We start from the raw sequence: 17,948 nt of genomic DNA on the forward strand, positions 1-17,948 counted from the left end.
TTTGCAGTGCAGATAAAGCTTTAGTTACATTGGTTTGGAAATCCACCACAATCTCGTGCATTCTATAATCACAGCACTATATAGTAATCTCTAGCATATAAAAATGGTGACGTGGAATACTTACTCTCTCCTTAAATCCAAAATATGCTCCGAGGAACGTTAGTGGGACAGAGATGCCAATCCACATGGCTAGGACAGCCACCAGCGTGCCAAACGGAATTGCAGCTGAGGAGCCTTTTGCCCACAAAATTACATTCATGACAAAGAAATCAGCAAAAATAATTCTGTAAAACAAGAAGATAAATTCACCATCCACCCAGCAATCATCCAGAGCAGATACAGAACATTACAGGGAATACATAATCAGAAAATGCCATTTTAATTTCCATATTACTATATTACAAACAAAAATTGGAAATCTTGTGAATAATCACTGACAACTAAGCCTTAGGGTATGTTCCCACGGTCAGTGGGAACATCAGATTCCTACAAAGAAAGTCACCTTACCTCAAGCAGAACTAACATTATGATTGATGGGTTTTAGCTGCTGAAACACCAACCACAGAAGCGAAGGGAGAGAAACACTCAACGTGGTGCAGATGCCAACCCCGGACATACACACATACACACATTCAGCTTTATATATTAGATATATGTCAAACAGCACCAAGGCTATGGTCACACATTGCGTTTTTGCGTTTTGTTTTTAAAGAAAATGAAAAGCTCCGTTTTCCAGTACCAGCAAATGCTGTGCGATTTCAAAAATCTCCTGCACATAGTTTTTTTTCCTGACAATTGGAAAATATAATCATTCAAACCAGATTTACCCAATGAGTGGTTTTCTGATGATAAATTCCTCTTTTAAGACTTCAGTTTGCTTTACAGAGATAAAATGTTGTATTCACTTACTGCTTCATACTAAAGCCTATGAAAATCATAGAAACAACCTACCCCGGACACAACAGGGCTGTCAGCAACACGTTGGATTTCCATTTCTCACCACCAAATGCTGAAAGATATAATTAACAATAATTGAGTGTCTGAATATCAAATCACTGGTAATCACATACACATGTAAATTGCCTAAATAGGTTTTAACAGTAAGTGATGGGACTGATATTGAAAGTACAGTTACACAGGATACAGACTGCAGTTACTTTGAATGAAACTTCTGAGTTTGGATGCAAACATGACATTCTTGGCTTGACCACTGCACCATTCATCATCTATGTGACTGCCAGAGATAGCCAAGTACAGTGCCATTAATGTTATTCCTATAGACAACAAATGGAGTCGATGCCAATCCGGCAATGCCAAGAGCCCTGGCCGAGCCGGCAACGCTGAGAACCCCATCCTCTACTCCAAGTCATTGGGTCTGAATGCTGGGACTCCCAAAGTGATTAGCAATGGGGATAAATACTGTATTAAAAATAACCCTTGAACAGCACAATGTAAAACACATTATACTTTATGAACTAAACACAGATCGGCACTGCATACTTCAAATGGAAATATACCGTACATTTCAGTATGTAGTGATATCAAATGTTACTTACTCTTATACATCCGGGCTGACACGTACCCAGCAGGGGTCCCCAACAAGACCCACAACACAACAGAACAGGTCATCAATGCTCCTCTGTTAGCAGGAGACAGAAATCCAAGACAGGCCAGGACTTGAGGGAAAAGGAATTACCGAGGTTATTACAGTGAAGTGATCGTGAGGTCGGCACGTACATAGTTATACTGTGAATTATCACTTTGGAACTAGTCTTACGTCAGCCAATAAGCATAGCTGTAGTCAAAACCATATCACTCCCCTTTAGGAGCCCCCTTAATTTACACTAGAGGCGGGTGGTGAAACATGAAATGGTTGCCAAATATGTCAGTAACAGATAAGGATCGCGATTTATTACCAAGGGCTTGCAGCGCCCATAAAAGATATAGTTGTGACAATTTTTTTTTTAATATTGCAATTTTAACCCCTTTTCATGACTTTGCGATTTTCCTTTTTTTTTTAGCTTTTGTTTTTTCCTCCCTTTTCTTCCAAGAACCATAACTTTTTTTAATTTTCCTTTCACACAGCCATATGAGGGCTTGTTTTTGCGGGACAAGATGTACTTTTGAATGACACCATTGATTTTATCATATAGTGTACTGGAAAACCGGAAAAAAATCCAGGTGCTGTGAATTTGAAAAAAAGAGTGCAATTTCACAATTGTTTAATTTACCCTGTTCACTATATATTGTAAAACTGACTTGTCATTATGATAATCCAGGGCAGTACAAGTATGCAGATATAAAACATGTACAGTTTTTTTGTTTTGTTTTTATGAAAAAAAATTCTGAAGTTTGTAAGAAAGAAAAATGTTTATGCCGCCATTTTCCAAGACCTGTAGCATTTTCCTATTTCGGGATCTGGGGCTGTGAGAGATTATTTTTTGCTGCTTGAGCTGACATTTTTAGTAATACCATTTTGGGAAAGATACGATGTTTTGATTGCCTCTTATTGCATTTTATTGCAATGTTGTGGTGGCCAAAAACAAAAACGTAATTCTGGAGTTTTCAGCTTTGTTTTCTTACACTATTTACAGATCTGATTATTTTTATATTTTGATAGATCGGACATTTCTTAAAGCAGCAATACCAGATATCTGTATTTTTTTAACGGTTTTATTTTCAATGGGGCAAAAATGCAGGCGATTTGAACTTGTCTTTTGTTTTCTTTTCATCTTTTTAAACACTTTTTTACCCCACACTTTTTACAGACTTCAATAGTCCCCTTAGGAAACTTGAAGCTGCGATCATCCGATCGCCTGTACTGTACATAGCAGTAATGCCAAACATCAAAGAATGCCGGCCATGAGCCGGTATTCACAGGAGAATCGTAATGACAGGCAAGGGAGGGGGCATCAGTAGTCAGTAGACCACTGGCTGTCATGGTAACTTATCCGTGGCCCCCATTACGTGACAGTGACACCAATATGTGGGACTAATGACGCACTTCCAGTCGGTGCCTGTTAAATTCCACTGTCAGTGATTGACAGCAATATTTAACGTTAACAGCAGTGAGCGGAGCACAGATCTAACCGCGCCTGTTAAAATCACTTGATGGCTGATTAAATCAGTCATCAAGTGCGGGGCCACATCAAAGGCAGAGACATGAGCTTTGATGATTTCATTTTTCCTCCGTTTCTTCTAAAACCATAACTTTATTTTCCCATCAAGATAACCATATGAGGGCTTGTTTTTGCAGGACGAGCTATGGATTTAAATTACATTAATCTCACCATTCATTTTGGAATTCATTTAACATGTTGATCACAACTTAATGCATTTTTTGGGACAGTTCAAAAATGGTATAACCTAGGTTTTTATTTTTTTTTCCCCAGCATATAACTTAAGATCTAAATAATTATTTTCTTTTCATAAACTTTTTTTTTTCTCACAACGATACAAAACATAATAGCTTATTTACTTTTTTTATTCATTTATGTCAAACAGGGAAAAATAGGGATTTTTGTGTACTCACCGTAAAATTCTTTTCTCCTAGCCATTCATATTGGGGGACACAGACCATGGGTGTATGCTGCTGCCACTAGGAGGCTGACACTAAGTGAAACAAAGAAAGTTAGCTCCTCCCCTGCAGTATACACCCTCCTGCTGGCTATCAGCTAACCAGTTCGGTGCAAAAGCAGTAGGAGATCAATAATAACATATGAGCGTATAGCATGTCATATTATATGAGAGTATAGCATGTCAGATTATAAAAACAAGCATAAGCTAATAACAGGGTGGGAGCTGTGTCCCCCAATGAATGGCTCGGAGAAAAGGATTTTACGGTGAGTACACAAAAATCCCTATTTCTCCTTCGCCTCATTGAGGGACACAGACCGTGGGACGTCCCAAAGCAGTCCCTGGGTGGGGACATCAGATCAGGCCCTGTGTAACTGCCACTTACAAGTGCACCACCGCGGCCTGCAGAGTCCGCCTGCCCAAACTCACATCTGTGGAAGTGTGGGAATTATAGTGCTTCCAGAATGCATGCGGACTGGACGAATCCGCAAGCTTGCAGGTGTGCCTTGCCGACGCCTGGTGCCTAGAACCCTCGATAGACAGGGAGATAGGCTGACATCTAGCACGGAAGGACTCCTGGATGCTGAAACGATTTCACCATGTTATCATGGGCGATGAAACGGCTAAACCCTTCCTGAAAACGTCAGGAAGCCTTCCTCTACCGTCAGGAAGCCCAAATAAAGCGTCCAACCGTCGGAAGGACGCCGTCCTTGAGACGTACCTACTCAGAGCATATATCTTTATTATTTCTCAATAAAACCTTAATACAAAAATATCTTAATAGTATAGCACCAACACCACAAAAAGACAGAAATACAACCAGGGGGGGTGCCTATCCCTATACTGGCCTATCTCAACCTGCCTACTTGCGGAGGTTGGCACCCTAACCCTGCGCAGTGGCGCCCCCGCTCCTCGATGGCTCACCCTGCTACCCCTGTTGGGTTCTATAGTGGCAGGGGGTGAGAAAGAAGGTAAATAGGCAGGTGAGAAAGAAAGATGTGTGTGTGCGCAATGTCATATACGTGTTTAAAGGATTTCTTCTTAGCTGCATTAAACTAGGTAAATGCTGTATTATGCAGCTGTGCTACTAGATAATAATTCAGACTGCCCTAAGTTGTGTAGATGTCACTAATATGACCTTATAGAAGAAATATGTCTTAGCTGCTTAACCTGATGCTCTTTTTTGTAGGATGCTTTCTATGGAACCAATAAAGGATACTTTCTATGCCCTCACAATTCTTGGAAAATAGTGTAAAAGAAAGTTCTTGGGTTCAAATAATGCAGCAAAAGAGGATGCACTGCATATATAGTTATTTATCTATCTAGAGAGGCTATAGGTAAATCCCTTCAGCTAATATGTATAATATATGTCTATGGACCCACATACAGTGTACGATGCCCCATATTTATCATAATTTGTGCGTGCATAGTTAGCTGCAACACACACAATTAAGGCAGCAGAAAGACAATTGCACACTCCTAGGCCAGAAAAATACAAACAAAAACCAAAAACCACCACCCTAAAAAGCAATCACATGTATCATGGATGAATAGCAATTCACAATAATCCAAGCCCATTGGCCATGTATTCAATCCACTCAAATGTGGCTGCCAAGCCACACAACTCATCGGTACCTATATCAGGTTGAGATAAATATCTCTTTCTTTACCAAGACACATGTCTCATCAGTGTCTGTACCAGGTTGAGATCAATATCTCTTTCTCGACGCGTTTCCCCTCTGCCGAGGTTCATCAGGAGAAAATGAAAACCAGGGTACTTATCTCGTTGCTGCATATATTAGCCAGAGATGGATGAATGCCATTCAGTGGTAGGGACAATCCCCTTGCGGTGTGATGCCATAGAGCTCCTTTACCCACCCCCGCCTCTTATATACCTGTACTATTAGCCGTCTACAGCGTGTCCTGCTGTTCCTTGCCGCAATACTTCCGGTTTCCGATAGGACCGCCCCTTTGAGAAGGCGGTATATTACAGCGTGCGTGTCACCACCATGTGTCTGGCTTGTGTGCGGTTCAAACCTCCCCCTGGCATCTCACATATTCCTACCCGCAATGTGGGTGTACATATCTCTATCAATTATAACGCTGTTTCACAATTTCAAAGATGACTACTCCTTAGCGCTGCCAGTATTGTCCAAGAATCATACCGCAACCATATAAAGGTAGTTTTTTGATTATTATGCAGTCATCAATATAGAAGCAGTCATTAGGTTGCTCTGGCCACGCCCATTACTGACGTGGATGGTTACAGCCTGGCAACTCGTATGTATTTACCAGAAGTGCATACAAAGGTGAATGCAAAAGGACACACAGCTCATAGTGGAAACATAGATAGCCATAGATAAATGGCAATTAATGCCTATTGCCATACAGACATCCATATGTTTTGTTACCAACCAGACTATTATAACGGTATGGATATTTGTCATCAGATATAGTACACTCCTATAACAGGAAATAACTAGAGACGGTATATATATAAAAAGGTGATGTCAGAGGCTCCATCTTATTGTGAATATAACCTCCTTCCCATAAAAAGAGGAAAAAAAGAAAAATGAATAAATAGACTCTATAATAAGAGAAAATAGAAAATCATTTAGGGCCCTTTCCGGCCAATATATGGCATGGGCCACAGATACAAAGGGACCATCATAGACACTTGGGCAGGAGAGATCATAGGGATAGAGATATTATAAAAAGCAGCCAAATTGCATTTGCTCATTAAGCCCCCTGGGGGAGGTGGTCTCTAATCTATAAATCCACCTCAGTTCCTTTTGCAGGATTTTTTTATTCCAGTCACCCCGACGTGCTGATGGTACTATTACCTCAATCACCGAAAAAGACACAGCTTCAAGGTCCCCACCATGTACCTCCCTGATGTGTCTGGAGATTGGCGTATCCCTGGCATGGCGGATGTCTCCTATATGATCACCAATACGCCTCCTCAGTTCTCTCTTAGTTTTCCCCACATAACTCATCGGGCAGGGACACTGGAACAGATATACCACTCCGCTGGTTTTACAATTAGCAAAGTGTCTGCTCCAGTATACCCTCCCGGTTGTGGAGAAACTTTTACCAACCTTAATAAACCTACAGAATGAACAATGCCCACATTTGAATGTACCAGTCTCTCTTCTGTCTAACCAGGTGCCGGACTTAGGTGGTGGAGTGTACATGCTGTGGACCAATTGGTCGCCAATCGATCTCCCCCTTCTGTAGGTGATGGCCGGAGACTCACTCAGGAAATCACTGATTTCACTGTCTGCTTTCAAAATTCCCCAATATTTCTGGATAATATCACGGACTTCCTTTGAGCAACTGTCAAAATTACCAATAATGCGTGTATGTTTATCTTCCTTTTTCTCTCTCGGGTTTAGAAGGCTGTTTCTCTCACAGGACTCTACTTCCTTGAACGCTTTTTGGAGGACCTTAATCGGATAGCCCCTATTCAGAAACCTGTTCTTCAGGTCCCTCGCTTCCCCATAGAAATTAGTGGTGTTGGAACAATTTCTTTTAACTCTTAAGTACTGGCCCTTAGGGATCCCCCTACGTAGGCTGTATGGATGATTACTATCCCAGTCCAGTAAATTATTAGTAGCGGTCGGTTTTCTAAATAATGTAGTCTCTAAAAGACCGTCCTTGCCTTTCTTGATATTTATATCCAGAAAATTGATGGATCGTTGATCCACCTCTGACGTGAATCTGAGTCCCAAATCGTTCCTATTTAGATCCTGGATAAAGGTATTGAAGGACACAACATCACCTGCCCAAAAAACCAGAATATCATCAATGTAGCGCCCCCAGAACATGATCTGGGGGCACCACCAAGTAGGACCGTCTCCAGAAAACACAACTGTCTCTTCCCACCAGCCCAGGAGCAGGTTCGCGTAGGTGGGCGCACAGGGGCTACCCATCGCGGTGCCCCTGAGCTGGTGGTAATAGACCCCGTTGAAAAGAAAATAATTATTAGTCAATATAAACTCCAATAATGTACAAATGAAGACATTGTGTGGACTGAGATGTATCCCTCTCGATTTCAGGAAAAACTCTACTGCCTGTAGTCCCCTATTGTGGGGGATACTACTATAGAGTGCTTCTACGTCAATCGAGGCTAGAAGCACATTGTCATCAAGTGTAACTCCATCGATTTTCCTCAACAAATCTGAGGTATCTCTTACATAAGATGGCAATGCTGTAACAAATTGACGTAATACCCTGTCGATATATACCCCACAATTCTGGGAGATGGAGTCATTACCTGACACAATGGGGCGTCCCTTGAGTGGGGACACACCTTTGTGCACTTTTGGTAGTGCATAAAAAATAGGGACAGTCGGAGTTTTTTGAAACATGAAATCTTTCTCACTTTTTGAAATGATGCCAGATGCCAAAGCCTCCATGAGTATACTTTCAAGTTTTTTATTAAAAATATCTGTGGGGTCATGTCTTAATATAGCATAAGTATCTTTTTCACCCAGAATTCTAGTGCACATCTCCGTGTAGTTGCTGTGATTTAGAATGACTATATTGCCCCCCTTGTCGGATGACTTGAAAATCAGATCATTGTTTTTCGACAGATTCTCCAAGGCTTTTCTCTCCTCATATGATAGATTATTATGAGTCCTACATCTGTCCCTATCGTGTAGTGCCTTTAATTCGGCAGTAACAAGTTTAGAAAAAATGTCTATGCTGTTATTGTCCGACAAGGGGGGCATTCTCGTACTCCTAGGTTTCAAATCAGTGAAGGGGCCCATACCCTCCGGTCTTTGGCCCTCTTCCAACATATCAGCAAGAATCCTTACATCAGAGAGATCTTCAGTATCTATACCCATGGAGATGCATTGTGCTTTATCATGTATCTTAAAAAACCGCTTCCATTTCAAATTTCTACAAAATAGATTAATGTCTTTGGTCCATACAAAATCATCATACTGACTGGTGGGTACAAAAGAAAACCCCTTTATCAAAACTGACCTCTCAGCCCCTGTTAAGACATATGAAGTCAGGTTGATAATCCTATTGTCATCATTGGGTCCCCTTAATATTTGGGACTCCCGATACGTTCTCTCAGGTGGTATGAGTTCCCGAAGTTCCTTCTCTCTAAAAAATGTCCACCCGAGGCTCCCAATGAGGACCCAGAGGGCGCACCATCTAATGTAGGGAAGCTGTTGCCCCCCTTTCCATGTCGTCTTCTGCCTGATTTGGTCCATCTCTCCCGTTGAAATCTAATATTTGGAGCCCTCTTTTGGTCTCCTCTCTCACTATCAGAGATATCTGATGATGATATGTCTGTGCTCTCAGCTGTCTTAGAGCCTGTATCAGCTGTTAGATTTGTAAATACCTTGTTATTTTTAAAATCCCAGCTATCTCTATTGAATTGTTTTTGTTTTCTCTCTTTGATATCAATCTGAAAACGTTCTATATTAGTCTGTAAAATCGACTCTCTCCTATTAAAATCCGAATCACTTTTAAATTTTGAGATTTTTTCTATCAGTTCCGTCAATTTGTTACTACTTTTTTCAAATGTTACTCTTTCTTCAGCCAATAATATCTGCATAAACCTGATAGAGCTTTCTATCAGTTCTTTTTCCCATGCATGAATTAGCTCAGGAGTTCTACTCCTCCGTGCCGGTAAAATGTTAATTCGTAACCCTTTTGGTATGATTCGGTTTTTAATATAGTTTTCGAGAGATTGGACCTCCCACCATGATTTAATGTTATCTCTATAACACCCTGTTAATTCATGGAATGATTCCGCTATATCTGATGCCCTAGCGGGTCCTGTGTTGCCTATATGTTCAGAAAATGCATCCCTTGCATCTAGTGCCCACGTGTCTCTATTAATGGGCCCTGAAAGAAAGCCCGCCATCAAAAAATCAAAATCTAGAATACAGTATATACGTAATTGGAACAGAGGAATTATTACTATTTGTCTCACAGAAGTTTTCCCCTTATTATTAAAACCATATATCTTTATTATTTCTCAATAAAACCTTAATACAAAAATATCTTAATAGTATAGCACCAACACCACAAAAAGACAGAAATACAACCAGGGGGGGTGCCTATCCCTATACTGGCCTATCTCAACCTGCCTACTTGCGGAGGTTGGCACCCTAACCCTGCGCAGTGGCGCCCCCGCTCCTCGATGGCTCACCCTGCTACCCCTGTTGGGTCCTATAGTGGCAGGGGGTGAGAAAGAAGGTAAATAGGCAGGTGAGAAAGAAAGATGTGTGTGTGCGCAATGTCATATACGTGTTTAAAGGATTTCTTCTTAGCTGCATTAAACTAGGTAAATGCTGTATTATGCAGCTGTGCTACTAGATAATAATTCAGACTGCCCTAAGTTGTGTAGATGTCACTAATATGACCTTATAGAAGAAATATGTCTTAGCTGCTTAACCTGATGCTCTTTTTTGTAGGATGCTTTCTATGGAACCATCCTACAAAAAAGAGCATCAGGTTAAGCAGCTAAGACATATTTCTTCTATAAGGTCATATTAGTGACATCTACACAACTTAGGGCAGTCTGAATTATTATCTAGTAGCACAGCTGCATAATACAGCATTTACCTAGTTTAATGCAGCTAAGAAGAAATCCTTTAAACACGTATATGACATTGCGCACACACACATCTTTCTTTCTCACCTGCCTATTTACCTTCTTTCTCACCCCCTGCCACTATAGGACCCAACAGGGGTAGCAGGGTGAGCCATCGAGGAGCGGGGGCGCCACTGCGCAGGGTTAGGGTGCCAACCTCCGCAAGTAGGCAGGTTGAGATAGGCCAGTATAGGGATAGGCACCCCCCCTGGTTGTATTTCTGTCTTTTTGTGGTGTTGGTGCTATACTATTAAGATATTTTTGTATTAAGGTTTTATTGAGAAATAATAAAGATATATGGTTTTAATAATAAGGGGAAAACTTCTGTGAGACAAATAGTAATAATTCCTCTGTTCCAATTACGTATATACTGTATTCTAGATTTTGATTTTTTGATGGCGGGCTTTCTTTCAGGGCCCATTAATAGAGACACGTGGGCACTAGATGCAAGGGATGCATTTTCTGAACATATAGGCAACACAGGACCCGCTAGGGCATCAGATATAGCGGAATCATTCCATGAATTAACAGGGTGTTATAGAGATAACATTAAATCATGGTGGGAGGTCCAATCTCTCGAAAACTATATTAAAAACCGAATCATACCAAAAGGGTTACGAATTAACATTTTACCGGCACGGAGGAGTAGAACTCCTGAGCTAATTCATGCATGGGAAAAAGAACTGATAGAAAGCTCTATCAGGTTTATGCAGATATTATTGGCTGAAGAAAGAGTAACATTTGAAAAAAGTAGTAACAAATTGACGGAACTGATAGAAAAAATCTCAAAATTTAAAAGTGATTCGGATTTTAATAGGAGAGAGTCGATTTTACAGACTAATATAGAACGTTTTCAGATTGATATCAAAGAGAGAAAACAAAAACAATTCAATAGAGATAGCTGGGATTTTAAAAATAACAAGGTATTTACAAATCTAACAGCTGATACAGGCTCTAAGACAGCTGAGAGCACAGACATATCATCATCAGATATCTCTGATAGTGAGAGAGGAGACCAAAAGAGGGCTCCAAATATTAGATTTCAACGGGAGAGATGGACCAAATCAGGCAGAAGACGACATGGAAAGGGGGGCAACAGCTTCCCTACATTAGATGGTGCGCCCTCTGGGTCCTCATTGGGAGCCTCGGGTGGACATTTTTTAGAGAGAAGGAACTTCGGGAACTCATACCACCTGAGAGAACGTATCGGGAGTCCCAAATATTAAGGGGACCCAATGATGACAATAGGATTATCAACCTGACTTCATATGTCTTAACAGGGGCTGAGAGGTCAGTTTTGATAAAGGGGTTTTCTTTTGTACCCACCAGTCAGTATGATGATTTTGTATGGACCAAAGACATTAATCTATTTTGTAGAAATTTGAAATGGAAGCGGTTTTTTAAGATACATGATAAAGCACAATGCATCTCCATGGGTATAGATACTGAAGATCTCTCTGATGTAAGGATTCTTGCTGATATGTTGGAAGAGGGCCAAAGACCGGAGGGTATGGGCCCCTTCACTGATTTGAAACCTAGGAGTACGAGAATGCCCCCCTTGTCGGACAATAACAGCATAGACATTTTTTCTAAACTTGTTACTGCCGAATTAAAGGCACTACACGATAGGGACAGATGTAGGACTCATAATAATCTATCATATGAGGAGAGAAAAGCCTTGGAGAATCTGTCGAAAAACAATGATCTGATTTTCAAGTCATCCGACAAGGGGGGCAATATAGTCATTCTAAATCACAGCAACTACACGGAGATGTGCACTAGAATTCTGGGTGAAAAAGATACTTATGCTATATTAAGACATGACCCCACAGATATTTTTAATAAAAAACTTGAAAGTATACTCATGGAGGCTTTGGCATCTGGCATCATTTCAAAAAGTGAGAAAGATTTCATGTTTCAAAAAACTCCGACTGTCCCTATTTTTTATGCACTACCAAAAGTGCACAAAGGTGTGTCCCCACTCAAGGGACGCCCCATTGTGTCAGGTAATGACTCCATCTCCCAGAATTGTGGGGTATATATCGACAGGGTATTACGTCAATTTGTTACAGCATTGCCATCTTATGTAAGAGATACCTCAGATTTGTTGAGGAAAATCGATGGAGTTACACTTGATGACAATGTGCTTCTAGCCTCGATTGACGTAGAAGCACTCTATAGTAGTATCCCCCACAATAGGGGACTACAGGCAGTAGAGTTTTTCCTGAAATCGAGAGGGATACATCTCAGTCCACACAATGTCTTCATTTGTACATTATTGGAGTTTATATTGACTAATAATTATTTTCTTTTCAACGGGGTCTATTACCACCAGCTCAGGGGCACCGCGATGGGTAGCCCCTGTGCGCCCACCTACGCGAACCTGCTCCTGGGCTGGTGGGAAGAGACAGTTGTGTTTTCTGGAGACGGTCCTACTTGGTGGTGCCCCCAGATCATGTTCTGGGGGCGCTACATTGATGATATTCTGGTTTTTTGGGCAGGTGATGTTGTGTCCTTCAATACCTTTATCCAGGATCTAAATAGGAACGATTTGGGACTCAGATTCACGTCAGAGGTGGATCAACGATCCATCAATTTTCTGGATATAAATATCAAGAAAGGCAAGGACGGTCTTTTAGAGACTACATTATTTAGAAAACCGACCGCTACTAATAATTTACTGGACTGGGATAGTAATCATCCATACAGCCTACGTAGGGGGATCCCTAAGGGCCAGTACTTAAGAGTTAAAAGAAATTGTTCCAACACCACTAATTTCTATGGGGAAGCGAGGGACCTGAAGAACAGGTTTCTGAATAGGGGCTATCCGATTAAGGTCCTCCAAAAAGCGTTCAAGGAAGTAGAGTCCTGTGAGAGAAACAGCCTTCTAAACCCGAGAGAGAAAAAGGAAGATAAACATACACGCATTATTGGTAATTTTGACAGTTGCTCAAAGGAAGTCCGTGATATTATCCAGAAATATTGGGGAATTTTGAAAGCAGACAGTGAAATCAGTGATTTCCTGAGTGAGTCTCCGGCCATCACCTACAGAAGGGGGAGATCGATTGGCGACCAATTGGTCCACAGCATGTACACTCCACCACCTAAGTCCGGCACCTGGTTAGACAGAAGAGAGACTGGTACATTCAAATGTGGGCATTGTTCATTCTGTAGGTTTATTAAGGTTGGTAAAAGTTTCTCCACAACCGGGAGGGTATACTGGAGCAGACACTTTGCTAATTGTAAAACCAGCGGAGTGGTATATCTGTTCCAGTGTCCCTGCCCGATGAGTTATGTGGGGAAAACTAAGAGAGAACTGAGGAGGCGTATTGGTGATCATATAGGAGACATCCGCCATGCCAGGGATACGCCAATCTCCAGACACATCAGGGAGGTACATGGTGGGGACCTTGAAGCTGTGTCTTTTTCGGTGATTGAGGTAATAGTACCATCAGCACGTCGGGGTGACTGGAATAAAAAAATCCTGCAAAAGGAACTGAGGTGGATTTATAGATTAGAGACCACCTCCCCCAGGGGGCTTAATGAGCAAATGCAATTTGGCTGCTTTTTATAATATCTCTATCCCTATGATCTCTCCTGCCCAAGTGTCTATGATGGTCCCTTTGTATCTGTGGCCCATGCCATATATTGGCCGGAAAGGGCCCTAAATGATTTTCTATTTTCTCTTATTATAGAGTCTATTTATTCATTTTTCTTTTTTTCCTCTTTTTATGGGAAGGAGGTTATATTCACAATAAGATGGAGCCTCTGACATCACCTTTTTATATATATACCGTCTCTAGTTATTTCCTGTTATAGGAGTGTACTATATCTGATGACAAATATCCATACCGTTATAATAGTCTGGTTGGTAACAAAACATATGGATGTCTGTATGGCAATAGGCATTAATTGCCATTTATCTATGGCTATCTATGTTTCCACTATGAGCTGTGTGTCCTTTTGCATTCACCTTTGTATGCACTTCTGGTAAATACATACGAGTTGCCAGGCTGTAACCATCCACGTCAGTAATGGGCGTGGCCAGAGCAACCTAATGACTGCTTCTATATTGATGACTGCATAATAATCAAAAAACTACCTTTATATGGTTGCGGTATGATTCTTGGACAATACTGGCAGCGCTAAGGAGTAGTCATCTTTGAAATTGTGAAACAGCGTTATAATTGATAGAGATATGTACACCCACATTGCGGGTAGGAATATGTGAGATGCCAGGGGGAGGTTTGAACCGCACACAAGCCAGACACATGGTGGTGACACGCACGCTGTAATATACCGCCTTCTCAAAGGGGCGGTCCTATCGGAAACCGGAAGTATTGCGGCAAGGAACAGCAGGACACGCTGTAGACGGCTAATAGTACAGGTATATAAGAGGCGGGGGTGGGTAAAGGAGCTCTATGGCATCACACCGCAAGGGGATTGTCCCTACCACTGAATGGCATTCATCCATCTCTGGCTAATATATGCAGCAACGAGATAAGTACCCTGGTTTTCATTTTCTCCTGATGAACCTCGGCAGAGGGGAAACGCGTCGAGAAAGAGATATTGATCTCAACCTGGTACAGACACTGATGAGACATGTGTCTTGGTAAAGAAAGAGATATTTATCTCAACCTGATATAGGTACCGATGAGTTGTGTGGCTTGGCAGCCACATTTGAGTGGATTGAATACATGGCCAATGGGCTTGGATTATTGTGAATTGCTATTCATCCATGATACATGTGATTGCTTTTTAGGGTGGTGGTTTTTGGTTTTTGTTTGTATTTTTCTGGCCTAGGAGTGTGCAATTGTCTTTCTGCTGCCTTAATTGTGTGTGTTGCAGCTAACTATGCACGCACAAATTATGATAAATATGGGGCATCGTACACTGTATGTGGGTCCATAGACATATATTATACATATTAGCTGAAGGGATTTACCTATAGCCTCTCTAGATAGATAAATAACTATATATGCAGTGCATCCTCTTTTGCTGCATTATTTGAACCCAAGAACTTTCTTTTACACTATTTTCCAAGAATTGTGAGGGCATAGAAAGTATCCTTTATTGGTTCCATAGAAAGCATCCTACAAAAAAGAGCATCAGGTTAAGCAGCTAAGACATATTTCTTCTATAAGGTCATATTAGTGACATCTACACAACTTAGGGCAGTCTGAATTATTATCTAGTAGCACAGCTGCATAATACAGCATTTACCTAGTTTAATGCAGCTAAGAAGAAATCCTTTAAACACGTATATGACATTGCGCACACACACATCTTTCTTTCTCACCTGCCTATTTACCTTCTTTCTCACCCCCTGCCACTATAGGACCCAACAGGGGTAGCAGGGTGAGCCATCGAGGAGCGGGGGCGCCACTGCGCAGGGTTAGGGTGCCAACCTCCGCAAGTAGGCAGGTTGAGATAGGCCAGTATAGGGATAGGCACCCCCCCTGGTTGTATTTCTGTCTTTTTGTGGTGTTGGTGCTATACTATTAAGATATTTTTGTATTAAGGTTTTATTGAGAAATAATAAAGATATATGGTTTTAATAATAAGGGGAAAACTTCTGTGAGACAAATAGTAATAATTCCTCTGTTCCAATTACGTATATACTGTATCCTACTCAGAGCAGTCACTTCGTCCAGAATATGGGGAACTCATTCCATTTTGTGGACTGGAGCCGAAAGAGATGAGGGAAGAACTATGCCCTCATGACAGTGGTAATATAGTACCACCGTGGTAACAAGGGATGGGGATGGCCTGAGGACAACCTTGCCTTGAAGGTAATAAGGGAAAAAAAGTCTGAAAGATCAGAGCAGCTAGCTCCAAAGACCTGCCAGAGTGAGGATATCGCAGAGAAAAAAGGGTGACTTTCCCCGATAGTAAAGTCTGCCCGGATGAAAAAGGAGGAGTCTACTGTAAGGCTCCTAGGACTATTAAGGTCCCAATGATCTAACGGTATGCGATAGGGAAGAACTACGTGTGAAAACTCCCTGTGAGAAAAGTCCCTACTTGCAGTTTTTCTGCGATAAGGCGGGAAGATACTAGCTCCGCAAACAAAAAAAACGGACATGGTCAGTGCGGATCTTGGAGGATCACTGGGGCCCCTTTCTGTTTCCGAAAGGCTTTCGGAAGTTGTGGAAGGGGAGTTATGGAAACTGGTACCACGGCAGAACCAGAGAATGGAGTGCGATGGCTCTTGGATCACGAGGACGAACTACAAACTCTAGTACATTGGCCTTCAGTCTGGACAGCATGCGACCTACAACAACTGGAGAGCTCCAGTGAAGGCAGATCTGATGGAAGACTTTGGGGTGAAATTCCCAATGACTTGAGGCGGAACCCTGACGGCTGAATTTGTTTGCCGTCCAGAGTTTTACTCCTGGGATATATACTGCTGAGATCATCAAATGATAGATCTCGGCTCACCAGAGAATGTGAGGTACCTCGGTCATGGCGCCTGACCGTGGGTACCTGCTAGATGATTGACCTATGGCACCGTGGTGGCATTATCCAATTGAATTCGGATAGGGTGACCCGCCAGAAGGCAGTGGACCTGCTGTAGGACTACCGTTCGGATCTCCAGAGCATGATAGGGAGAAGAAGGCTGCCATTGGTAGTTACTAATAACCATTGAACCGGGAGAAAGGCCCTGGATGAAGAAGGAGCTCAGAGACTATCGTCTGATAGTCTGTTTGACTTGCTGAAAACGAGCGGAGCAAAGGAAACCGCTTCCATTGTCGTCACCATTTTTCCTCAGAACTCTCCTAGCAAATTGAATGAAATGAGGGGGTGAGTAATCAAGTCCTCAGAACTCTCCTTGTGCGAGCTCCCTGTTGAAGGGCCATGACCTTGTCTTGAGGGAGAATTACCTTCCTTCTAGAAGTGTGCAGGATCATCCTCAAAAAGGACATCTGCTGGGCTGGAAATGAGGAGAACTTGTCTAAGTGTAGCTGTCAGCCCAGGTGAGAGGGTATCGCAAGTGATATAGACGACTCAGCGTAGTCCTGGAAGGGCGGCTAGACAGTCGACCAAACAGGGCAGGACGAGCACGCCTCTAGGGTGCAAGAGAAACATGACCCGTGCGAACACTCTGGGTGCGGAAGCAAGGCCGATGGACAAGGTTGTGACTTGAAAATGCTGTTGACGAATGGAAAAGCGAAGGAATTTTTGTAGAGGATAAGCATCCCGAATGTCGATGGATGCCAGAAACTGCACCTTTTTCTGTTGAAGTAATGGCTGAGCGGAGGAACTCCATCCGAAGAAGGAGAACCATGTCAAAGGTTGTTAGAAGTTTGAGGTCCAGGGTCGATCTTACTTTTCGGTCCCCTTTTTGGAACCAAGATCCCTTAGATCTAGACTGTGCTGGACAATCCTTATACAATCCTCTGTCAGTCTCCCGCTCAAAAGATTTGATTGGCCTGTTGTTAATGGTGTGCATCAAGGTAGTTAAGGTCTCCAGCCAGGAGACCATTGCTCTAGCAATCCATGCGGCGGCCAGGCAGGATAGAGCGCTGAACCCGAAGCCGCAAGATGGAACGAACCAGATTTGCTATCTGACAGTCCGTGGTATTTTTAATTGATGACCCATCGGGTAGGGATACTGGTAGGTATATCACAGGAGATTCTACCCGGTTAATCTGCCCCGTGGCAGAATGTGCGGCTGCATCCAGCAGGTCATAGTCTCTTGCCATTGCCGCTCTCTTTTGATGGTGCAGAGATAAAAATTGGGAACCCTCGATCC

At 42.2% G+C, this 17,948-nt stretch overlaps 1 protein-coding gene across 2 annotated transcripts in view; it reads right to left on the reverse strand.

Annotated features, from left to right (window-relative positions):
• Positions 1 to 17,948, reverse strand: part of LOC143805709 (transmembrane 9 superfamily member 2-like) — a 133,380-nt gene that overhangs the window by 32,607 nt on the left and 82,825 nt on the right. For both annotated transcript variants that reach the window (XM_077285273.1, XM_077285271.1), the window contains 3 exons: positions 1,557 to 1,676; positions 952 to 1,009; positions 125 to 284 (listed from right to left, as the gene is read on the reverse strand). In XM_077285273.1, the coding sequence (XP_077141388.1) occupies positions 125 to 284; positions 952 to 1,009; positions 1,557 to 1,676 (338 nt within the window). The remainder of the gene's footprint in view (positions 1 to 124; positions 285 to 951; positions 1,010 to 1,556; positions 1,677 to 17,948) is intronic.

The sequence above is a fragment of the Ranitomeya variabilis genome, chromosome 2 (assembly GCF_051348905.1).
Source record: "Ranitomeya variabilis isolate aRanVar5 chromosome 2, aRanVar5.hap1, whole genome shotgun sequence".
NCBI lineage: Eukaryota > Metazoa > Chordata > Amphibia > Anura > Dendrobatidae > Ranitomeya > Ranitomeya variabilis.